General features: G+C 42.2%; 1 protein-coding gene across 4 annotated transcripts in view; it reads left to right on the top strand.

The window, feature by feature from the left end:
• The window catches only part of Ap3b1 (adaptor related protein complex 3 subunit beta 1), a 218,690-nt gene that overhangs the window by 133,197 nt on the left and 60,668 nt on the right, over nucleotides 1–24,825 (top strand). For all 4 annotated transcript variants that reach the window (XM_052743550.1, XM_052743548.1, XM_052743551.1 and 1 more), the window contains 4 exons: nucleotides 162–303; nucleotides 4,042–4,189; nucleotides 13,882–13,954; nucleotides 18,378–18,484. In XM_052743550.1, the coding sequence (XP_052599510.1) occupies nucleotides 162–303; nucleotides 4,042–4,189; nucleotides 13,882–13,954; nucleotides 18,378–18,484 (470 nt within the window). The remainder of the gene's footprint in view (nucleotides 1–161; nucleotides 304–4,041; nucleotides 4,190–13,881; nucleotides 13,955–18,377; nucleotides 18,485–24,825) is intronic.

Raw genomic sequence — 24,825 nt, 5'->3', positions numbered from 1 at the left:
GTCACCGTCTGTCTGTCTGTCTGTGTCCCCTCTGAACCGATCTTCTGAACAGACAGGGTCCCTGTGAGTCAGGACCTCCATCCCTCAGTCACCGTGTGGTTCTGGTCTCCTGCGTGTAATTGAATGGTCGTAAGTGAAGGAACAGCTGGTCTGTCTTTCAGAGAGCGGGTCTGGGAGTGAGAGTGGAGACACAGATGGCAGCAGTGAGGACAGCAGCGAGGACTCCTCCAGCGATCCAGAGAGTGAGACCGGAAGTGAGGCCGAAGCGGAACGCAAGAGGAAATCAAAAACCAAGAGGAAAAGGTGAGTGACCTTGTCAGCTTCCCTCAGGAAGTTCCCAGAGTTACTCTGTCTCCTTAATTCCAGAGTTAAAAATGCCTGTGTAGTTTCTCCAGAACAGATGTTAAGTCTTGACGTACTGTGCTTAGGTTTCATTTTGAACTTGAACAGGTCTTAGGGTACATTTTCAAAATTGCTATTACCTTGGGAGGCTGCCTTAAGTGGCCAAGCAGTAGGGATGAAACACTTAATTACCTTTTGCAGCAATTTTGCTGAGGACTAAAATTAAATCCTTCAGCACTTTGCCATTATGTAACTAAGACAATTGATTTTTCTAAATAATGTTACATTAAAAAGATTATGATCCAAATATCAGAGTCAAAGGCTATGAAGGAAGACGGTCAGGAGATACTTAAGGGGTAGTGCTTTTCAAGATCTGCCATTACCAACAGCGGCCTCGTGTGTCAAAGCGTCATTAAGACTTGGAGTAATTGGGGCTAATGCCTTGGCTTGTGTGGCCGTCTTCCCCACCGCTCTTGGAGTGGCCTCCGCTGACTCCCTGGCCCTTCTCGGGGCCGCTGCCCACTCCCTGATGAGCTTGCAGCCTGGGCTCAGTGGTGGCTGACAGCACTGATTGGGCACAGTACGCTCTCTGCTCCTTTTATTACAGACAGTAATTAAAGCAGCTCGCCCTGCCACTTCCATAACAAACACAGCATAATGCCCTAATTATGACTTTATTAATTTAAGTCAGGATTTAATGATTTTAAAAGTGATTTATATTGTTTTTCCTGTTCAGAACAAATGAAATCTGTAGGTTAAATTAATACAGGCTTTTCATCATTGCAAAGTTAAAAACCTAGTTACCAGTAAATTCTTCTCATTAGGTTAACATCTGAAACTCTAAGCAGTAAGGTAAACAATAATTATCATCAGAATTGAGTGCTGCATAATAAAATAACACTTTTACCTTTAAAATCTTGTCTGGAGTGCTGGGAGCCAGGGCTCCTGAGAACAGCTACCTTGTTGCAGCAGAGCACCGTGGCTATGGTCACCTGGCCTTTGAGGACACTGTGCGTGCCTTTCACGTCAGACTAGCTGTGATGGTCTGGTTTGGGGAAGTACCTGTTTCTAGAAAGCACACAGTGTCTCCTCAGGTGACAGAGGCCATCATGGTATATGCTTATGATCACATATTAGGTTTGTATTTTTTTTTCTTTAGAAAAAAATTTTTTAATCTGCATTTATTTTTGAATTTAAAGTAATTGTTACACCTAAGTGAACCACAAAGACATTCTAAGCCCTTTTATTTGCAAGTACATGTTTTAAACAATGAGTTTGGGATAATATATATTGCCATTATTTTGTAGGAGAGAAAACAACATATTTTCCATCTTCCAATATAATTACATGTGCTCTGAGATGTTGCCATTGCTCCGTTGTTAATAAACAGCAATCATATTTCCTCCACAAAAATCAATTCTGAGAACTATCGATTGTTCTTCCCCAGCCACTCCCCGCTCCTGGGTTGTCTCCTTTGGCCTGTCTCCTAGAATTTGTGTACCGTTTGCCAGCAGAACTTTTTAACAGTCTTGATCATCTTCAAGTATCTTCAGAAACTACCCTTTAGTAATGACAAGTGTTAGTTACTGAATTTGAATTTGACATTTCAAATTATTTTCACGATAGACACAATAGTGTGGTAGAAGGGGAAATAGGATGTCAGAGGGAGAAAGATTTGAATTCAGAGTTCATGATTCCCCCTTCTGCCAGTATGTCCTTAAAGTTACTTAACCTCAAACGATGGTTTTCTTATTGTAAGGGGGTTAATAATTTACCCAGGGTGAGAGCATCTGTAGTAGCTCATTGGAATGAAGGGCCTAAGCACTGCCAGGCCCAACGTAGATGATTAAAAACAAAAACAAAACACTTTAGATTGGTTGACTGATGGTGTGTGTCTGTGAGTGTGCCCGCATGTGCATGCGTGTATACATGCCTGAGTTTATGTGTGTGCACCACATCATGCAAGAGCCTGAGGACATCAGGATGAAGTCTTGGATCCCCTGGAACTGGAGTTATAGACTACTGTGAGCTGCCATGTGGGTACTTAGAGCTGAACACAAGATCTTCTTCTATAGGAACGCTACACACTCTTAACTGCTAAACTATCTCTCTAGTCCCTAGGGTAGATTTTTAAAAAAAAAAATGAAAGAGCAGACACACGTGTGTGCACACATGTACACATGCACAAACATACAGTAAAGGTAATTAGACTTTGCATTCTTGGGGAAAGTCTCAGCACCTCAAGGCAGTTTACTTGTCAGCTCCACACTCTTCATTCTCTTTGGAGAGGACATCCTGATTTGCCCACTTCTTTCTGTTTCTCAAAGTGTCCTTTTCTGAAGATTCCTAATCGTGGATATCTAGTGTGGGTGTCCCTTTGAGTCTTCTCATAAAACATTGCAGCCTGCCGCTTGTGGCTTCTGTGTCTCGTCCCCGTCCCTACCATTGTATTGCTCTGTGTGGTCCAGTGCACTGGGGACACTAAGTTGACACACAGGTCACCTGTATCTCAATGAGGCAAACGAGTTAGTGATAAATACTAGTTGACCTGGGAACAAGTGAATAGCACTTTGAGCGAAACAGTAAATAGAGGAACCACGTGAGAGTGAGGCATGGTAGCATACACCTTCCCAGCGTTGGGGAACGTTAGCCTAGAAGACCAAGTGTGAGGCTAGCCTGGGCTACATAGCAACAAAGCAAGACCCTATCTTTAAATAAACAAGAATTTCCTCTGAGCTAATTAACATTTTCTTATGTAATATATTTAAGATCACGTTGTGTGCTTGTCTAACTGATTTTCTTAGAAAGAACCCAAATCTACCAAATGCAGGTTTATTGACAAAAGTAGAGATAAACTCTTAAACTTATCAGTAAGTGATATTCTGAGACATCATTTGAAAAACCAGCCTAGGTTCTTAGAATTTGTTACTGTTAGCTCTTAATTCCTAGAAAACCAACTTAAAACCTAGAAAAAACCCAGTATTTTTCTATATTGTCACTGACTATATCAGTTAGTGTTGTTTTATGATTTTGCATTTGAAATCGTCCCAACTTACTTGGTTGCAGATAGCACTACCTTTATTGTTGGCCATTGAATTTTGTTTTTGTGTGAGCGCACGCTTCCCACCGCACACGTGGAGTTTGTGTGAGTGCACGCTTCCCCCTGTACACGTGGAGTTTGTGTGAGTGCACGCTTCCCCCTGCACACGTGGAGTTTGTGTGAGCGCACGCTTCCCCCCGCACACGTGGAGTTTGTGTGAGTGCACGCTTCCCCCTGCACACGTGGAGTTTGTGTGAGCGCACGCTTCCCCCTGCACACGTGGAGTTTGTGTGAGTGCATGCTTCCCACCACACACGTGGAGTTTGTGTGAGCACATGCTTCCCACTGCGCATGTGGAGTTTGTGTGAGCACATGCTTCCCACTGCGCATGTGGAGTTTGTGTGAGCGCACGCTTCCCACCGCACACATGGAAGTCAGAGGAGCATTGTGGGACTGGACTCTGTCCGTCCCTGTGTAGGTCCTGAAGGTCAGACTGGCCGTGAGGCTGGCAGTAGGAACCACTGAGCTATCTCAGCTGCTCTTATTTCATTTTCATATTTTAAAATTTTAAAGCAATCTTTATTGTTTTATAAAATTACTTAAATTTGTGTACATAAGTGAGTTACAGTTTATATTTCAAAACTCATCTTTATTCATAGTGATTCAGAAGATGAGAAGAAGAAAAATGAAAAATTGAAAGCTTCAGAATCGTCCAGTGCGGAATCCAGTTCCATGGAAGAAAGTTCTTCAGGTTCTGAGTCAGCGTCGGAGTCGGACGGGGAACCTGCGCCCAGAAAAGTTACTCAGGTGCGAGGTCATGCATGCGCTGTAACTGAAGGGACCACTTCTTGTCACCCTTTTCACCTAAGAATAAATGCTTCTGGAAGTTGAGTGTTTCGTTAGAAAGCTGAGAAACTGAAGACACATTCAGGACTCTGACAACTGAAACTGGACACGCCATCTTCACTCTTCCTGGGTGTCAGTTCTCCATCCTTTCCCTAACCAGCTCTCCAGAGAAATGAGAGCTGGTTTGGCTGACCTCCTGCTCCTGAGATTTTTGGGTAGGCTGTGACAAGGTTGACTTTTGATGAGGGGACATGAAAGGAAGCCTCAGAAATAGCATTGAGCACAAGACTACAAATGTAGATCTATCAGAAAATACTCATTCCAACATGCTCTTTAAAAGTATTTAGTAACAAATGTGATTCAAATGTTTTCAAAGTTATACATTATTTAGCTAGTTACATTTATTTATTTTAGAACAAATGCAAGAATCATTTTTGTATTTAAATTGAACATTTGTGATTGAACTTTTCGTCTGGTTACTATGAATACATGAAAGCTTAAACTATAAATGAAGTTACTAGTACAAAGTTGGGATCTAATAATGATTGTCTTTCTGATCTCAGATGATCACCTCCTTGGTGTGAATGGGCACACTGGTGCAGCATCAGGGGACCCTCTCCTTTCATATGTCTGGAACAGTGACTGTCAGATGTTGCCATTCAATGAATTATGTTTCTTCCTAACCCAATATTAAAAAAAACAAAAAACAACTTACTTGTTAACCTCTATGAATCTAAATTTCTTTAATATGTCTTCTGAGTAGCCAGAAATGAAAATAAATGCATTCAAGTAGGCCTTCCACACCCATAGTCATTGTTAAGAATAAGTATTTTTAAAATGCTGCTAGTGTTTATCTTATTTTATTTCAAATATTCTTGTAAATGGTAAAACTTATTTTAAAATTGAATTCTTATTTATATAACAGAATTTGTTTTCTGATTTTCAAAAATTCATATAAACTTGTAGAGATTTTAAGTTATTAATGTGAATTCATAAAAACATGGAGAGTTTCACGTAACCTCATTTTCTACTTTAGAAAAAGCTTAAAATATCATTTTAAATAAAGAGCTTCAGATATTGACAGCAAGTACAACCTGGTTGTGGGGGGTTGGGAATCAGTGCTTTATAAGTGACAGATGTAATTACAGCAAGTTATTCTTACATGGTTTTACAAAATTTACAAAAAAAAAAAAAAAAAAACAAACTGTAGACTCCACCCACAGAGGCACCCCTAAGTTAATCATCTGCTGTTTTTCCTCCTTGTTGTGGGCTTCAGTGAGGAGCTGACATCTCTTTTTGGTTTGTTGGTTTGTGGGGGTTTTTTGTTTTGTTTTGTTTTGTTTCCCCTCCCTCCCCACCTCACAGCTCCCCCGCCCCCATCCACTCCTCCTCCGCTGATTCTCTTCAGATACAGGCGGGCCTTCCATGGATATCGGTGAGCCATGGCATATCACGTGGCCTGAGACTCGGCATCTTCTCTTCCACACGGCTGGATGAGGCCGTCTGGTAGGAGGAATGGCTCCCAGAGCAGGTACAGAGTCCGAGACGGTCTCTCCCTCCCGCCCATCTCACTCCTAGGGGGTCTCAGAAGAGGACCAAACATCTCTTCATAATTGATGGTGTTGAGAACAAGATCCTAAGCCAGGCTCCTTGAGAAATTCAAGCCGTGCATTATTTGGTGCCCATGTTTTCCTTGGATCTCACACTTTGTCTATCTTAAAGTGCCATTTTCTGTCTATATTAGGTGGAAAGGCCAGTGTTGGTTTGTCTATTTATTTTTGCTTTAATTTTACAATTGGACTAAATAATCCCAGCCTTGCAGCTGCTATGTTTTTTTAATCTCCACTTGAAGTGTATACCATGTGATCATAAGTATACCAATTTTTTAATAATAGGTGACTCTCTAGTTGTGGGAAAGTTGCACTTGCATCAGATGCTGTGGCTTTTGCTCAAATGATGAGTAATGAAGGCAGATGGTGGCCGCTTTGCCTTCATTTAGTGTGACAGTATTGGTGCTGAAAATTCATGTCTCGACTCTGCAGCTTGAGCCTTACTTTTTCTAGTTTTCTTTGATCTGGGCATTTGGGGGTGCACGGAGCATGAACGTGAGACCTTGGAGACAGCCTGAATATATGGCTGTAGCTGGAGAGTTTTCTCTCCGGGTCCCACCAAGCCCCAGCAGTCCCTTAGCCCACTTATAAAATAAACACACAGACTCTTACATTATTTAAACTGCTTGGCCATTAGCTCAGGCCTATCATTGTCTAGCTCTTATATTTAGCCCATTTCTATTAATCTATACTTTGTCACGTGGCTCGTGGCTTACTGGTACCTTATATCTTTCTTGTCCTGGCAGCGGCTGCAGGCAGTCTCTCTCCTTCCTGTTCCCTCAATTCTCCTCTCTGTTAGTCCCGCCTATACTTCCTGTCTGGCTATTGGCCAATCTGTGTTTTATTTTTACAGAGTGATATCCACAGCATATGGCTTCCCAAACAGTTAATTTTATGGTGGTCCTATGCGGTTAGTATGGAGTTCCTGTTGGCAGGTAACACCTTCATGCTCAGTATCTTATGGGTAACACATGCACAAGAGCAGACTCACACCGTAGTTTGAAGACTGTTTAACTGGGACCCATGCTGAAAGGACCTGGGCACCCTGTGGCTCTTGTCCCCTGCACCTTTTGTAAACAATATTGAAAATTTAAATCTGTTTTCACTTGTGACCCCTAACTTGTATCTACCTTCTTCAGAAGACAACTGTGAGTCACATACGGCTCTGTCTTCTCAACTCAATCTCTATTGACCGTTTCTTCCGTCAAACATTAGCTCTGAGTAGGTATTCTCTGTCCATTTAGTCAAGAGTAAGCCCTACCTCCTTTGACCCCAGTTTGTGAGTCAGCACCTACTTTCTCCACACCTTTAATTTTACCCACTAGTTGCTCTTCTGCCATCCAGACCCCTCAAGTGGCTTCCGGCCTCTAAAGGGGAGCCAGAGGAGGAACACAGAGTCTCAAAAGAATAATTTTCATGCCCTCCAGCATGAAACCCAGTTACTTCTTAGTAACTTCACTTTCTGCAGACACTGCTCTGCAGAGGTTGGGATCCCTGCATGTTTCCTGCCTCTTTTTAAACAGTATTGAGAAGTTTGCATGTTTCATAACCTCCTTTGCTCATATAGTCCACTAAAGTACTTATGTAGTAATATTTCTTTTGCTCTACTTCCGGATTTTGTTCCCAAATCTAGACCAAATACTTAGGCCCTGCTGGGCTGCTGGGTTTTAACCCTAGCACAGCCGGACGCATGTGCTCGCACAGGGCCAGCAGCAGTCTTCCTCGGACGCCTTAGCTGTGTGTTTAGATGTTTCCAGGCCCCTCGAGTTTGCATCTGATCTCTCCAGCTGTTTCTTCTTTTCCTCCTGTCACTGTCTACGTCCGCTCTTCCTCAGCTCCGTAGCCTCGGCTGTAGTCACCCTCAGACTAATATTTTCCCGACCCTCTCCTTTAGCACAGTGACCAGCTCAAGCTTCAGTGGCACCCTGCCGCCGCCGTGGAGTTCAGTGGACTCCCCAGCCACTGTGTCTGAATCCACCTCTCTTTCATCTGCTCGTATCCTGGCCTAGACGCACACTTCTTTTCTGAAACCGTGTGCTTGGCTGTTTCCGAGCCTCTGTTCACCTTGCACATTTCTCTTATTAAAGAGAGGAGGAGGAGGAGGAGGAGGAGGAGGAGGAGGAGGAGGAGGAGGCGGCCTCCTGTCAGGCTGTGGTCTTCACTTCTCCTAGTGCGTTGTGATTGCAGGGAACTGGAACCGTATTGTTGCGGCGTATCACTCCTAGACATCTCTGTTCCTTAAGGACTTGTTATTTAATACTGTGTTGGGATCAGTAATGACCTTAGAATATGATCTTATTTCAGATTTAATTATTTTATGGACAGGTGTACTTCTATGTGCAGGTGTTCTTTTCTGAAATGTGTCTGAGAAATGTTTGGAGTATCATATCATTCCTATAAAATAATTTTTTTGTCCCAAGTAATATCTATAGCGAAATTGCATTTTTAGATTTATTTTATTTTTAGTTTGTATGAGCATTCACCTGCATGTGTATGCATGCTTGCCCACACTGGCCATAACAAGAAGTAGGAATCCCTGGGAACTGGAGTATCAGTCACTTGTGAGCTGCTGTGTGGGTGCTAGGAACTAAATCTAGGTCCTCTGCTGGAGCAGCCAGTGCTCTTAACCACTGAACTATCTCTAGACCCCCAAAATCACTTTGAATAGTTCCATATTTTAAGCACTTTTACATACTTTATACAATGTAAAGGAATTTTTTGTTTTGTTTTTTGTTTTCTTTTTTTTTCGAGACAGGATTTCTCCATGTAGTTTTGGTGCCTATCCTGGATCTCGCTCTGTACCGCCTGGCTTTGCCTCTCTAGTGCTGGGATTAAAGGTATGCACCAGTGCCTGGCTGAAAAATATTTTTATGTGGAAGAGTAGAGAGAAAACTCAACAATACAGACATATGTGGATGTGATTCTCATTTGTATCTCTGTGTCTTAGATTTTTTTGTAACATAAAGTTACATTCTGCACGTTAAGATGTGTTGAACATTTTATTTAAGATTTTCAGGTTGTTTCCCCTTCAGTGAACCTAGGCAGCTTGTTAGGGTGCCCCTGTGTCCTAAGGTTGTGTCAGTGGAGTCTTGCTCTGCTGGTGACACATTAGCTGGGATCTCTGTGGTGTGTGCACCAGCTCCTACAGATAGAGATACCAGTGAGTGACGTGGTGCTCTGAAATCAAGATTATAGTGTACTGTGAATGCACCTATTTCTTTATACACAGTAACAGTGTTTTATCTGGGGAATGGTGTGGTTGTGTGTGTGCTGTCATGGGTGCAGTGTATGTGCGTGTGTGCGTGTGTGTGTGTGTGTGTGTGTGTGTGTGTGTGTGTGTGTGTGTAGAGGCCAGAGGTTGAAGTCCGGTATCTTCTTCAATCATTGCTCACCGTAGTGTCTGAGACAAGATTTCTCACTGAGCCTGTGTTCCCTGGATTTGGCTGGACTAGCTGTCTAGTGACGGCTGAGTCTGGGCTGGTGTCAGCCTCCTAGGTGCTAGCATTACAGTCAAGTGCAGTTCCTGGCTCGTGATGTGGGTGCTAAGGATCAGAATTCAGGTCTTCATGCTTGCACGACAAGCACTGGCCATGAAGTGTTTGGTTTTCTTGAACTTAGCACTTAATAAATGTTAACAATATTTCTACGTTTGGGTCATGAGATTAATGTGCGAACTAGCTATGGAAAAACACTGGAATCTGTGTATGCCTAGCAGTGTCTGAGATGTCCATAACTATCTCAGCTTTTATGTATCTTAGAACTTTGCTGTCCCTCTGTGGGAGGTATTGTGACACCAGTTTCCTCCCCTAGTGATTTCAGAACCAGTCACTGGCCTGGGGACTAACATCTGACTGTCAGCACATGTTAAGATTGCCTTAATATGAAGACCTGGTGATAAAGATAACTAATCTGTGCGAGAGTCTTAGTGAAAAAGCATTTTACTGTGGTTTGAAATGAACCCTACAAACGCACCAAAGGAACCATTTTCAGGCTGGTTTCTGGTCTTTGAGAAGTAAGAACGCAGTGGTCTGTCTGCTCACAGGCTTTTACAAGGGTTGGAATCCTTAGCTTGTGTGACTATTGAGTGTCAGTTTTTATTATAAAAATTCAAAGCTTTGTCTCTTTCAATGTTTGTCTTTCTCAGTTTAGTTCATATTTAAAATTCTCCCAAAAAGAAATACCATTTGATTTCAGTTGAGATCTTTAAAACAAAGGGAAACCGTCAAGGAAGTGGTCCTGTGGAAGGAAGCGGGCGTTTTTCTGCTGGCAAAGGCTTGTTAGACCCACTTGTATTGCTCAGTGGCATTCATTTGCTCTGGTTCTTAAGAACAGTGGGGGTTTGATAAACTTTTCTTACTGTTAATTTCAAACCTCTGTACAATAGAAGCATATCTGCTGCTTATCACATCATGTAGTTTTTCTGCTTAGCTTTTCTGTGATCAGTATGCAAAGGGATGTTCATGATGCAGGAAACTCTTTAACAGAGATATTGTTACATATTTTTGTTTGTATTTAGGACTTAAGATCCCTTATTTATTTTTTAAGTGAAATATATTAACTAGAAGTTAGTTTCTTAACCCTGTGACTTTTTATTCCATTTTGAAATGTTCCTGTGTTGAGGTGTATAATCGAATACCACAGAAACAAGGTGGGATTTGAAGGCGATGAATTGATAAATAGATATTTTTTGCAGCAAGATCTTAAGATCAGTAGCTGTTGTCCTTATAAAAGTCAAATACAGCCACTCAGCTGTTAAAAACCTAATCCTCTATTTAAAAAACTATACAAAAACAAATTGTCTGCCTTTCTGCTTGGTCTCCTCTCGGGTCCTGACACAGTGGGAACCGTGGGTGATCTGTCATGTGTTTGGTTTGTCAGCGGTGCTTTTGGATAAATACTGGGAGGGGGAGAAATAAAATTCACACAGTAAACTATGATTTCATCTGCCTTTTCTCCGCAGCTCCGTGGCTCATGCCATGGTGTGAAATCCTCATTTTACACACTTTGCAGGCGGAGCACATGAATTATGCATTGAGCAAGAAAAATCTCCTGCCTCAAGTCCTATATGCATTTGCCCAGGTTCTGTCTCTATTACCAAGATGAATTGCAAATGGAGAAATGTTTGATGGAATAGGGCTCTTAACTTCTTTGTTTAGAATTCAGATTTTTATTTTTATAGTAGATCCTTTAAGTATGAAAATGTTGTGAACTTACTATGGATTTTTTAAAATGAAAAATGAAATATAATGTAGGAAAAGCGTGCTTGCATATCATGAAGCATTTTATAGCCTTGATTCGGAATGCAAGGCTTTTCCAATTTGGTGGAAATGACCGTCATCTATTGCTAATGTTGTATTTCAGTCAGTGCTTATTTGCTGTTCTCGGAAAGTCAATGGAATTCTGTCCTTTTCAGAGCCCATTGTGTCTCTGTTCTAGGCTTCTGAGAAGAGATGATCCCAGATCCTCATATAAGCTCTCTCTGTGGTGTGTGTGTGACCTGATGTGTGTTGAATAGACAGACACTGGTGCACATTCTTGGCTGTGAAGTGGAAAAGAGGGTGTGGACTTGCCTTCCGCTCTAATGTTGCCCCCCCCCCTTTTTTTTGGATAGGTTTCTAATCCTCAGGTGGGGAGCTTAGACTTTGAGGACAGTCTTGTCTTTGTAGCTGATGGGAAGCTGCACCCATTGTGTGCAGCATGTTATGAGCCACATGCTGATAACCTTTTGGTTATGCTTTTAGTCACAGGAGTGAAAGTCTGGTAGTAATGGCGTTTCCATTCTGAATCTGCTTTCATTTACTTGTAACTTAAATTTCAGTCTCAAAACTAGCATTTCTTCTGTTTCTTTTCCTGCAGACTAAACATTGGTACTCGTTGAAAAGTTTAGAGGGGAGATGATGTTTTGTGTTTAAAGAAGGATGGAGTGAAAAGTTACATAGAAGGAAATAATACTTTATTTCTAATCTTTTTGGTTTTAACGTGTATTCTTATATCATTCTTTAACAGTTCTCTGAAAGTTAGCATAAAGAGAATACAAGTAGAAAATGTTATTTCCCTGATGCTTTTCTAAAAGAGTGGGGGTGGGTGTGCGTGGGTGTGCGTGGGTGTGCACTCGCTCACACATGTATGTGCGCACTCAGCTGAAGAAGCCAGAAGAGAGTGAAGGATACCCCAGAGCTGGAATTAGAGGTGGTTGTGAACTGTTGATGTGTGTGCTGGGAACCGAACTCAGGTCTTTGGTGACAGCGGTCCACTCAGCCATCGCTCCACCCCATCACTGTGGCATGCTTCTGTGTGATGCTGTTGTGCGTGTGTGTGCACAGCTGTAAGTGCACCAGTGCTCAAGGGGACCTTTTGCTGCAGTGACACAATAATTTATGCTAATAATAAGTTTAAAATTCTGTTATTAGCGTGAGGACTTTATCTAGGGTATTATTTACATTACTGAGTACAGAATATGATACACATTTAAATTCTATATGTGTCTATTGAATGAATAAATGAAGTAACAACTTTTTATTTTGAATTTGAGAATTCCTGTAAAAGAGAGGGCAGACAGATGAAGCCACATTGGTGCAGATGTGTCATTTAACGCACTGTTTATTCTTTGTTGACCTTTTTGTTTACTGCGCTCCCTAGATGTTCTTACTTATGTCCAGGGGGCAGGTGTGTGTTCCAGTGTGTGGACGCTGTGGGTGTGGGTTTACATTCACCCATTTATGTGTGTGGAAGCCAGAGATCAGCAGCTAGTGTCTTTCTCAGTTGCTTTCCACCGTACTTCCTGAGACATTGTTTATACTGTAACGGATTAAACTGGAGTGGCTAGCCAGACTCCTCCTGTCTCCACCTTCCCAGCATACACTGGTTTTATACAGGGCTCCAACATGGGTGTTGGGATCCCGACTCAGGTCCTTCTGTTTTCACAGCAAGCACGTACAAACTGAGCCATTTTCCCACCCCAATTATATTATTTGTATTTCGATGGGTAAACCTAGCGTAAGGCCCTTGTATTCACTCCATGGGATGAATGTTCATAAACAATGAATAGACCAGTGGGTCTTGGAAGAAGCCCTAATTTTAGGTATGTTTTAAATATTTACTCTCCATGTAAAGTGCTCAGGAAAGTGAATGAGTTGTTATCCACACTGAAGAGCAAGAGCTACAGATGCTATTTTAATGGGTACCTTTGGGGAAGATCTCTGACATTCTAGTGTAGGAGCAGAGTATCTAGTTCAATACCTCTGGTGAAGACCTCTGACATTCTAGTGTAGGAGCACAGAGTATCTAGTTCAGTACCTCTGACAGGCTTCCCCCTGACATTCTAGTGTAGGAGCAGAGTGTCTAGTTCAGTACCTCTGGCAGGCTTCCCTCTGACATTCTCATGTAGGAGCAGAGTATCTAGTTCAGTACCTCTGGTGAAGACCCCTGACATTCTAGTGTAGGAGCACAGAGTATCTAGTTCCGTACCTCTGGTGAAGACCCCTGACATTCTAGTGTAGGAGCACAGAGTGTCTAGTTCAGTACCTCTGGCAGGCTTCCCCCTGACATTCTAGTGTAGGAGCAGAGTATCTAGTTCAGTACCTCTGGCAGGCTTCCCTCTGAGGAGCCCAGCCTGTTACGAGCCTGTGGACATCAGTGCTATCTGTGTATTGTTTGAATATTCCTTTTTCTTAAGTAAGCTGTTTAACAATTATTTCTATGGATGTTTATTCACTCTAATGATAGCCACATTGTATTTTTACCTAACAAAAAATTTGTCAAGTTGTAAAATAATTATTACATTGAATTTTTTTCTCAAGGTCTTTTATAGTCTTTAAACACAAAGTATTTTTAATATAATTAACAGTTTGTGTGATGAGTAAGAAATATAGTATGCTAACACAAAATTTTGACTCAGGAAAGTGTGTCACCATACAGAAGTTTAAATTACGTTTTTGTTTCTAAGACCAAGAAGCAAAAACATGCTTGTTTTGTAGTGGTAAGAATACTTCATGGTTTTCTTTAGACAAGATCTGAAATAAGTGACGTTTTGATATTTTGCAGGCAAAAGAAAGAAAACCCCAGCAAGAAAGACAGCCTCCCCGCAAAGACGTTTTCCTTCTAGATCTAGACGATTGTAAGTACTGGGACTTCCTGTGTTCTGTACGTGTGCTTGTATAGTACTTCTCAGGTAGATTTCCCAAATTTTAGAAACATCTGTTATAAAAGATCAGAAAAGGTGGGACTTTTCCAGACAGTGGTTATCAGTGCTTTTCATTGTTTAGCATGTCAGTTCTGTCATGTGAGTAGAGCACCAAAGAAAGTGTACTAGACTTGTTTTACTTGGGTAACTTGTCCTTGCATGACCAAATAACGATCCTGCCTCACAGCTTCCACATTGTGAGGTCCTGACTGTGGGGACTGACTCTGGAACTAGGAGAGAGAGGGAAGAAAGCCAGCACCTTCTTCTACTTGCCACCGTGGCTTTCAAGATTTGGCTGGCCAGTTTGGCTCTTCCTTCAATGTTTTAACTACAGAAAGTCTTCATTCAAGCAAATACATTTCTAAGAATTCCGATGCCTGTAACTTTACTAACCCAAGTATACACAGTGCTGCTCTGGAATCACTCAGCGTGGCGGGAGCTGGGTAGTGCAGTGAACTTGGTTGCCAGGTTGATTCTGTACTAGGAGAGCCTTTGGAAAGAAGCGTTCATGAGTGTCAGACTGCTCACATTTCAGTGTGCTTTCCTGTGGGGAGGGTGAGTTGTTTGGGGGTCACCTCATTTTGTCCTAGATCCATTCTATTTACATTGTCTATTGTAGTAGCCACAGCAAATTCTTAATGGAGAAAAAGCGACGTGTGTGATACAGAGAAACACTTACTATCGAGAAATTGAACTTATTTGACTGTATTAGCAAAGATAGTAAGGTTTGGTATGATCAGATGTTGCTGCAGTTGGTTGAGGCAGATGCAGGGTGTGTGTTGCATTGATGGAACTAGAAGTCATGCTAAATAAGATGGAATTACAGACAAGCCTTGTGTGTTTTGTCTCGTGTGGCGTCTGGCGCAAGTAGACAGAAGACTGCAGGAGGGGACAGGAAGGGGCTGAGGGGCCGGTAAGAGAAGGGACTATGATCAGAGTGTGGCATACACATAAGTGAAGCTGCCATAGCAGAAGCCACTCAAGAGTCCATGGTGCTGCTGGATGGATTGGACACCACAACCCTAAGAGTGCCCATCTGTGCCCGTCTCTCATTCATAAGATGACGTTCTCAGTGCTGGTGGCTGTTAGGTTGGAATATGAACTTTCCCCGGGGCTCAAGTGTTGGAGATGTGATCCTTAAGATTATGAAGTTGCTTGATTCTGTGGGTGTCAGGAGAAAATAATACCCATGCCAGAATGATACATGATCTGCTGCCTGTTGTCGGACTTCGAGAAAGCAATATACCTTCTGCCTTTGGGATGGGTGGGTATATTTTAATATTTTGGAAACTTGAGTATCTTCTGGTCCCCTTTACGAGATTACCTCTGTGAGATGGTCATAAAACAACAATCACTCTGGTGTTCTTTTGTAGGGAGAGTAAACCTGTTCATTACACTCTTAGTTCAACTCGCTCTGAAGCCTTTGCAGATAGCCAATAGTACTGCTTCCTAAGCCTTATTGTCTCTGCTGTCATACTGTTCAGTGCTGTGTGGGTAAAAGGATGGTAGAGAGTTTGAGGGTTTGCTTTCTGTTGTGAGACAGTCTCACTATGAACCCTTGGCCGACTGGAACTCCCTTCTTAGACCAGGTTGTTCTCAAACTCACAGAGATCTGCCTGCCTCTGCCTCCAGAGTGCTGCGATTATTAAAGTACGCCACCATGCCTGGAGAGTGGAGAGTTTGAATCTCAGTTCCTTTTCCTTCTTAGCTGTGTTACAGTTTATTTGACTGCTGTATTAGTCAGTGTTCTCTCCAGGAACGGAGCCAATAGAATGCATGCACACGGAAAGGTACTTATCAGATTGGCTTGCGTGATGAGGTCTAGGTGGTCCCACCATGGCTGCCTTCCCATTGGAGAGGCCTGGAGCCTGGTGTCTGCTCAGGCCATAGGCTGAGTGCCTTGGCAGTCACAGTCTATCACTTGAGGTCTGGAGAATTCCCGGACCTGGTCACTGGTCGTTGGTTCTCATTGGAAGGCTGAAGAAGCTGGACTGACATCAGGGAGGAATGTCAGTCTCTGCAGCGGCATCAAGGTGCCAGTAGGGTAGATGAACTTGGCAGCACATTGTGAAGGCAAGCAGGCAGGAAGCTATTAATCTGGCCTGTCACCAGAAGATGCTGCCACGTTATAGGTAGATCTTACCGCTGCAGTTGAACTGGTCTTAAGTCCCTCACAGGCATACCCAACAGTCTGTCCGTTAATTGATTCTAGATCCACTCACACTGATACCTAACCTTAACCATCACATCCTCTGTGGTTTAGTTGTTGGGTCTACAAAATTAAACAAATGCTGTCCTGGGGATTGAATGAATTGCTATGTGCATCTGCACCTTGTACATAGCAAGTGTTTTTAAGGGTTAATTATGATAGCAGCAAGTGATGTAACTAGTCACATTGGACAGGCTAAGTAGCCACAGACCAGGCCTTGTGTACTGCTGCTGCAGTCTATTTTGAATCAGGATTTTAATCAGAGGAGTAATTTGGTAATTGCTGTATTATACATACGTTGTCAAAGAAAAGAGTGTTTTGTTGAAAGTCTTCAAAATATAGGGTTGGGGAGGTGGCCCAGTTGGTAAAGCACTTGCCATGCTAGCATAAAGCTGGAGTGTGAAACCCCAGAAACACATAAGGTTGGGTGTGTTAGCACACGTCTGTAAGCCCAGGGCTCCTGCAGCAGAACCAGGAGGACCAGCAGGGGAACTGGGAGAGTCCATGGCAGCTTGTGTGCTAGCTAAGCTGGGAACACAGCAGCAAACAAAGAAGAGACCCTGCCTCAAACAAGGTGCAAGCTGAGGTGTCCCCTAACTACCATATGGGCACACACGCACGCACACACGCACACTGGCCAGTGTTTTATAGGTAAGTGCCAGAAAGCCTACGGGTTCAGCCGTGCTAGATAAAAGCAATGAGAAGCCAAGGACTTCCTTCCCACAGACACCCGTCCATCTCCGCTCTTCCATTGTGTGTGGATTTGATTTGAGATTTCCTTTAAAGGTTTCCTTTCTTGGCACTGTCATTTATAAACTATAGTGCTGCTTTGTTTTTTAAAGGGTGTATCTTTTTTCCCATAAGTTACTTGAGCACAGAGACCTTATCTTGAAAAAGAAACATTTCATTGTTAACTTTATGAATTAGTACTTTTTCTGCCTGATCCCTGGGATATTGTAAGACTAAAAGGAGAGAAAGAATCTGAAAAGTGGAGTCAAATTAAGTAAAGAGTACCCCGGCCAGTGTTACTGTGGAGAGAGAATTTGTTGTCAAATTAGGTAAAGGTACCTCTGGACAGTGTTACTTTGGAGAGATAATTTGTTGTCAAATTAAGTAAAGGGTACCCCTAGACAGTGTTACTGTGGAGAGAGAATTTGTTGGAAGCTAAAACTTTTCTGCATTCTAGCTCTCCCCCCCGCCCCCCACGCCACCCTCTGCCTCCAATTCAACAGTTAAGACTGTACTAAAACTAAAAGCCAGTAAGGTAAAGTATTCATAGGCTAATAGAAACCAAAACCTTAAAGGTGCAAAGTGAGCCAGGTGGTGGTGGTGCACACATCTAATCCCATCACTCAGGAGGCAGAGGCTGGCGCATCTCTTAGTTCGAGGCCAGCTTGGTCTGTGGAGTAAGTTCCAAGAAAGCCAGCTCTCCACAGAGAAGCCTATCTCGAAAAAACCAAAGAAGGGTGCAAACTGTATCTCAGGAGAAGTACAGTTGTCAGAGCTTGGCCACATAAATCAGTGGGACAGAGGGAGGTGGAAACTGAGGTGTCCTGTTGGGAGGCTGAATGATGTGGACCAACATCTTAGGAGTGGTAATCAAGTCACATAATTGGACTTTTGTTTTGAACAGATTTTTCAGGATCCGGGTTTCTGTTGTTAGGGGCATTCCAGATTTAGCACATAGCTTTGTGGCGGTGTATAGTGAGATGGCATTACCCAGCCTAGACTCTAATTGGTTAAAGTGGAGGAAAAACGGAAGACATGAGTTAAGCATCCTTTAAAAAGCCTGACCCGGCTGGAAGTCACTCTTTACATTATTCTTTACATTAATGTGGAAAATGTGTCTTACCACTTTCTTTTAGTGAAGTTCTGGGTGATAAATGTTAGCCATACAAAGTTTTAAAAACTATTGCTCAAGATATTTATACTTTGTTTTGTTATAGATTTGCCATTATGTTTTGAAAGCTCAGACTAATCACTCTGTGACTTGATAATAACTTGACTAAATCAGGATGCTAAATAGAATTGTCATACATTCATTAATCAAAGTAATTTAATTAGATTTCCTGACAAAATAAAATGTTGCTTTTAATAATATGAATTAAATTTTCATGCACACTTACTCACTTGGGCCTTTTCTTCCAGTTAACCCGGTATCCACCCCGGTTGCCCTTCCTACACCAGCCCTTTCTCCAAGCTTGATAGCTGATCTGGAAGGTCTAAACTTGTCAGCTTCTTCTTCAGTCATCAACGTAAGTGACCGCCATGTAACACTTACCACCGTATGATCCATACCATCTTTCTTATGAAAAAAACAAATCATTTATATGAATTCTCAGCCTTTAGTAGTGCCTCTTCTAGCAAAAGTCTGGTTCAAACAGACCTTTTAATTTCGTAATGATTTTTAAATTTATGTAACTGTTATCTTCTCAACTTACTTCTACTTATTAGTTACCTTTAATTATTATGTGTACATTTTTTCACTGCCCTAGGTCTGTAACATAGAGGGATTCTTGTCACATCGAGGTAGTGTATAGGCAATCATGTGCCACTCACCAATGAGGATATGAAATGGGATGCATACACATACAAACACACACATCACACGCACACGCGCACACACACACACACACACACACACACGCTCAGACACACATACACACACATACACAGAGTACGTTGTTAGATAATTTCATTGTGGGCACATAGAGTGTGCTCAAACACACACACACACACTCAGTACATTGTTAGATAATTTCACTGTGGGCATGTAGGCTGTGCCTACATGAAAGAAGACTTCTGTGCAATGGAGGCAGAGAATAGAAATTAACCATTGTATATATTAGCCCACAATCTTTCTGCTCTCACCACATGGCTACTAAAAGTTCACTACTATATTCATTTTAAAAGCCCAGGATTGTATTTCTCTTAGTGTTATCTTTACAGATTTATTTATATGTACTGGTATCTAATAAAAAAAAAAATCTTAGTGTTATTTGGGGGAGGTATAACTTTAATGAAGTGAGAATTCTGCCTAACACAAAATAACATGAAAACTGTCAACCTGTCACGTGTGAAACTGCAGTATTTTTTCTGTATGTTCTCATGTTATGCCCACCAACCTTTCACTTTGAGTCAAATGTGCTACCTAGGATGTCCAATCTGTTGCTATGGCCGACCTTCTGTTAAGGTGGTCCAGCTGGTAAGCTTTGATGAGCACACGTATCTGAGAATTGATCATGTATAGTCAGTGGTCAGGGAGCTGCAGGTTGCATACTGCTGATCTGAGCTGCCCGGGAAATATGGAGCTGCTTCCGCTGAAAGAGGAGAGTATCAAGGCCTTGTGTATCATTCCAAGGGGTTACCCCTTCAGAGTAAACGTGCTACACCGGTCTGTGCTGAGAAGAGCAACTTGCATTTGTTCCTTGTTGGTGAGCTCACACAAAGGACTGTTAAAAACGAGTAAGCTGCAGTAGTCTGTTCAAGTATAGAATTCTTAGCCACTGAGAAGTGAGTGGTGTTTGGGGTTTCAGGATGCTTTTCTTTCTAAAGGAAAAAGCATATTAAAACATATTTAAAAAGATGGGAAGGCATTGAAAATCGGCAGTGAAGTCTTTCATTTCCTCACATAATAAATATTTATTGAGCATTTGTGTTAGCCTCTAAAGAGAAGTGGTGATCAGAAAATCTATAGTGAAGCATTTAGGCTCCCCAAACTGGCTAGGCTGTAAGGTAGGATAGATAACAGCTGTACTCAGACACCAGATGGGAAGGACTCAAGTCCTTGTTCAGCCACTCCAGCTGTGTGACTGTTACAGTCTGGGCAAGTAGCACCTTGGGCTTCCTGTGACGGTAGTGTCTTCCTGGATTGTGAGATTGTGTTAGAGCAGGGATTGGCACAGTGCATCATTCAGTAAACTGTTCTTAGTTTCTCTCTCTCTCTCTCTCTCTCTCTCTCTCTCTCTCTCTCTCTCTCTCTCTCAGTGTGGGCATGCATATGACATGAGAGCATATTTGCAGGACTTGGGGTCTGAGGGTTTTTGTTCGTTTGATTGTGTTTTCTTCAATTAAAATGAGGATGCATCCCCACACAATTGGTTTCTCTGCATATCTGCTTGCACAGTCATCAGTTGTGGTCACTCGTTAATCTTATTTTTATTTTTTGTATAATGAACTAATTTCATTTAATTCAGTTTAACCTTGGTTGAGATTTTTGTTGTTTGTTTGTTTGTTTTGAGACAAGTTCTCCTTTGGTAGCCCAGGCTGATCTTGAACTCATAATGTTCTTCCCCAGCCTTGAAAGTGCTGGGATTATAACTGTACCATGCCTAGTCTTTGCTAATTTAAATAACAACAACAGCAGTAGAACTATTGGCACAAAAACGGGGAGGAGCACAAAACCAGGCAAAACTCACTAGGCATCAGAATAGAGGCTACTCTCAGGAGAGAGAGCTAGTGCTTGTCGGGGACATGTGGGGGCTCTGGGGTAATGCTCATGTTCTGTCTTGATGGGTGCTCTTGTGTGGGTGTGTTCCATTTAGGGAGAAAAATCACTGAACAGCTGTGCACTTAAAACATGCTTTTCTGTGTGTATATTTTACTCTAGTAAAACATTTTTTAAGTAGATAGATGATAAAAATGGATTATAAATTCAAGAGGAAGTACAGATAATGGATGGATGGAAATGTGCAGTCATATTAATGAATAAATGTAAATTTAAAGAACCATTTTGCCTGGCATTAGCAAAATACTGCACAATCCAATGTCTGTTGATGAATATACAGTGAAATGGGCATTTTGTTACCAGCTCATTCACGATACATTAAGTACATCCTTCCAGATGATACTATGGCTGCCCATAGCAGAATCATCAAAATACTTCCTCTTCTACCCAGTAATTCTACTTCTCAGGCAATAATAAGAAATGCAGAGATTCATATGCATGCTTGTAAACCACCTTGTCTAATGATAGGATAATTAATGGTTATATAAAATGTGGCTAAAATAAGATTTTTATAATCAATAACATATGTTCTAATGTGAAGGGAAAAAACAGATCCATAAATTTAACATGTATAGATCTCAGTTTTGCAAAACTATACAATAGTGTTTATAAAGTAGGGAAGATAAAAGGCTATAAAAAAACTGTATCATAGTGTTAATTTTCTGAATTATGGGATTGTGGGTTTCTGTTTTATATATTTTTCATATTTTAATTTAATCAAGCTGTAACTCATATATTGTCCAAAACAGTACTTTTAAAGCAAATGTGGAGAGGGCATCTGCGAATGACTAGGGTGTTTCCAGCACAGCTCAGTTCTGTCTGTCTGCCTGTCTGTCTGCCTGTCTGGATTACCACCACTAGCTAGTTGAGTGAGACTGAGGCTGTCACTTGATTTCTCAGCTCTCCAGTATTGACATGGACCGGCCTCCATGTTTGCTTCTAACTCTAGTATTCTAAGTATGCGAATCTAAGAAGCAGTTTTAAGAAATAAAAGTAGTTCCCGTGGGATGATAAAGTAGGTTTGTAAAAATAAATAGATGAAACATTTCTTTAGTATATGTATGGCTTTGTTGTTCCTAGGTGGTTTGTTTTTTTAATTTATTTATGGGATTGTTTCCTTGCATATCTGATGGGTTTTGTGTCTTGTAATCAACCAAAATTTATACACGGGAACCCAAAGAACAATTTTCACACCAAATATTTTTCCAGTGAAAGATTCCACGCAGACCTGAGCGTGATGGTTAAAAGGGATGCTGAGGCAGGAAAATTGTAATTTTTAAGGCTAGCCTGGACCACACAGTGAGACCCTATCTCAAAAAGGGGGGGCATGTGGAGAGAGAGTTCAGGGGTTAAGAACAAGTGACTTCTCTTCCACGGGACCCAGGTTCGATCCCCAGCACCACCTGGCTGCTAGCAAGAGTCTGTAACTCCATTTCCAAGGGATCTGCTGCCTTCTTCCGACCTCCACCAGCGCTGCATGAACACGGCGCACAGACATGCAGGCACACCACCCACACATGTGAAAAAAGGAAGGAAGGAAGGGAGAGAGAGGCAGGGAAGAAGAGAGGACGGAGGCAGAACTCCACTGTTTGTCCCTACCCTGTGAATCGTGTATTTCACACAGAGGGTCGTTTTAGTCATGCCTAATGAACATGATCGTAAGGCGGAGGCTTCCTTTCGCTGTCCGATGGAGATGATATGTCAACACAGCATTCGTTTGAGCCTCGCACAAGACAATTGCAGTTGGCCGACAGATGGCTCCTAAGTAAAGAGCATTTGAGATCTTGCTTGTGATATTTCAGTGACAAACTTTAATCCAGTGGATGTTTTCACTTGATTATTGTGAACCCACGAGTTTAAATCAAGTCCTGACAGCACAGATGGAGCAGCCTTCTGCATGGTGGAGAGGATGAAAAAGAGAGAATTCTGTATATCAGAAAAAGTGAACAAAGTCTTAATACCTCCAGAGTTGTTGGAGTGGAGCTCCAGTCTCTGCAGTTTTGATGGCCTTGTACTCTGGGTCACAGAACATTACTCACAAGACAAAGTTAAACTTACCCTCTGAGATAGGAAGCCGGCTCAGTCAATAAAGTGTTTGCCTTGCGAGTGTGAAGACCTGGGTAAGGAAGCTGGGCACAGCAGCACATCCTGTAAGCCGAGCACTGGAGAAGAGAAACAAGAGGATGGCTGGGTCAGTGAGTTCCAGGTTCTGTGGAGAAGACACCCAGTGTCAACCCCCTGCCTCCACACACACATGTATGCAACTGCACATGAACACAGACACACCACACAGACACACTGTTACTTTAAAAAGCTATTTTAGGGAATTTCTGGTTTATCTCATCAATGCTGTCACCATGGCCTTGGCTCATTCATTGCAATTTTTATGTTTCTTCTCAGTTTTTCGTGTCTATTGATTGAGTCAGCTGGTGATTAAGATTGCGTATCTATGGAAATGCCTTTTCTGGGTTATGAAGTCCTTAGGCAGTCTACCACATTGCAGCCCCCATAGTAGACGTACAGTGCCCTTGGTTTGTTAGCACCTGATCCCTAGGCGGAAGCTCACTCCGGAAGACAGGGTGACAGGAGGAGTGTAGCGTTGGGACACAGGTGCTTGGTTTCCACTCTGTTCTAAGCTTCTTGTCGCCATTGTGACTTGGAATTTGAGCCTAACAACATAGACATACTGTCCCCAAATAACTACATGTGTTTTTGTGAAAATTACCTAAAATAACAGCCTTAACCAATGTTTGGATAACTCCCAAAGTGTGGCTTTGTGTCCCTGGAAGATTGTATGCTTGGTGATTTGGGGTCAGAAGACAGACTCCACTGTGAAGATTTTGTCAGGACTTAGAGGGCTGGAGGAGAACTTGGTAAAGATTTGCCACACAACCTAAGAGCTCACCTGGGCTACTCCTCATCCTCCAACACGAAGTTGGATAAGGTACCGAGCTGGAAGAACCAGGAAGCATGCAGGTGCGGCTAGGCCCAGTGGCCCAGGAGCTTCCCTTGAGTGGGCTCAGGAACCCAGAACCCACCTAGGGAGCATGACAAATCCCTTCTTAGGAGACACAAGGAAAAGGAAAAATTACTCAGTGAAATAAAAAGGTACCATCCCCAGGAAGCACGGTGAGCAGCCGCATAAGAAGCCATCTCTGTAGAGGAATGAAGGTGTGGTTTCTGGCTCTTCAGGCCTACAGTCACTGGAGACCAATTCTAAAAATTGGTTATGGAAGTATAACTCCTTTTCTGTCTCAGAAATTCAAACGGAAAGGAACAGTTAGCTTTAAAATGTTTGGATTGACTTCGTAGTTCTTTCTCTCTAAACTTAGCAAAGAAAATTAAAAACAAAAACATTAGTATATTCAGTATCTTACAAATCAAGAAAATTTGGTAAATATAATTCTAAGGAAACATGGAATTAGCAGTGAATGGTGCATGTCATTCATGAGAAACATTTTCATATGTTTCATATGTTTCATATGGCCAGGGCCAGTGTTTTAGCAAAGCGTAACATACTACCAGCTAGAGGTAACACTATGAAAAATGGTGTTTTCTGGATTTCGTGGAGCTCGATTGGGAGCATGCCTCTTCCCTGTGTAGGATTCTGTGTTGAAGACGATGTGTGCACTCCGTGAACCGAAAAGAAACGCCCACAGGTCAGGCTGTCTCCATGCTGTCGGTTGGTTGTGCCTCTTCTCCTAACTTTAACAGCTGACTCGGGGCTGCCTTAACCTGCCCCTGGTTTTCTCTTAAACCCTTACCTCTCAGCAGTCTGTTTGGGCCTCGAAAGGACCGAGGCGTCCTTTTACTAAGCGTGTTCCCGCTGTTGCACTGGGCTGCTTCAGGTTTCTCGACAGGCCGTGCTAGCTGAATGCCTCTGTCCCCACTTGGCTTAGACTCTTGTAACTCATTCTTCTGATTATGAGCCAAGCAATCAAGCTTTTTCACCCATTGTATTCTCCTAGTACTGTCAATTATGTTAGCCTAGCTTAAGTCAAGTCTAGAATATGAGAACTTTTCAGTCACTGAGTGGTTATGAGTATAAGGGGTTTTTTTTTCCACTTATGTTATAGGAAGCTTATTTGT

This window comes from Peromyscus californicus, unplaced genomic scaffold (genome assembly GCF_007827085.1).
Source record: "Peromyscus californicus insignis strain IS unplaced genomic scaffold, ASM782708v3 Scaffold_18__1_contigs__length_77618521, whole genome shotgun sequence".
Taxonomy (NCBI): Eukaryota; Metazoa; Chordata; class Mammalia; order Rodentia; family Cricetidae; genus Peromyscus; species Peromyscus californicus.
This window is presented reverse-complemented; position numbering and strand designations above follow the sequence as displayed.